Source organism: Phaethon lepturus, unplaced genomic scaffold, assembly GCF_000687285.1.
Source record: "Phaethon lepturus isolate BGI_N335 unplaced genomic scaffold, ASM68728v1 scaffold44531, whole genome shotgun sequence".
NCBI lineage: Eukaryota > Metazoa > Chordata > Aves > Phaethontiformes > Phaethontidae > Phaethon > Phaethon lepturus.
The window spans coordinates 1,413-1,658 of record NW_010517804.1 but is presented as its reverse complement, the minus strand read 5'-3'; the positions used below and the strand labels follow the sequence as shown (position 1 = coordinate 1,658).

Below are 246 nucleotides of genomic sequence, written 5' to 3'. Positions count from 1 at the left end.
GCCTGGCCTGCTCCCAGCCGGCAGCAGGGCTGGCACTGCCCTCACAGCGCGCTGCTCCCCGCTCGCCTGTGTCCCCCCCAGGCCCTGGAGCTCGCTGGGCAACCGGGAGCCACAGCCCGTGTGCACGTGGGGAGCACGGGCTCGGCTCAGTCCAGCTTGGCAAAGCCCCCAATGGTCACTTTACGCTCCTGCTTGTTGGCCACCAGCTCCTGGAGTTGCACGGCCCCCCCTCCGATGAAGCAGAAC

General features: G+C 69.5%; 1 protein-coding gene across 1 annotated transcript in view; it reads right to left on the bottom strand.

The window, feature by feature from the left end:
• Positions 1-146: 146 nt before the first annotated feature.
• The window catches only part of LOC104628053 (tripartite motif-containing protein 46-like), a gene marked incomplete at its 5' end in the record, with an annotated part of 1,508 nt that continues 1,408 nt past the window's right edge, over positions 147-246 (bottom strand). Inside the window, 1 exon segment of the mRNA XM_010296498.1 lies at positions 147-229. Within this exon segment, the coding sequence (XP_010294800.1) occupies positions 147-229 (83 nt within the window).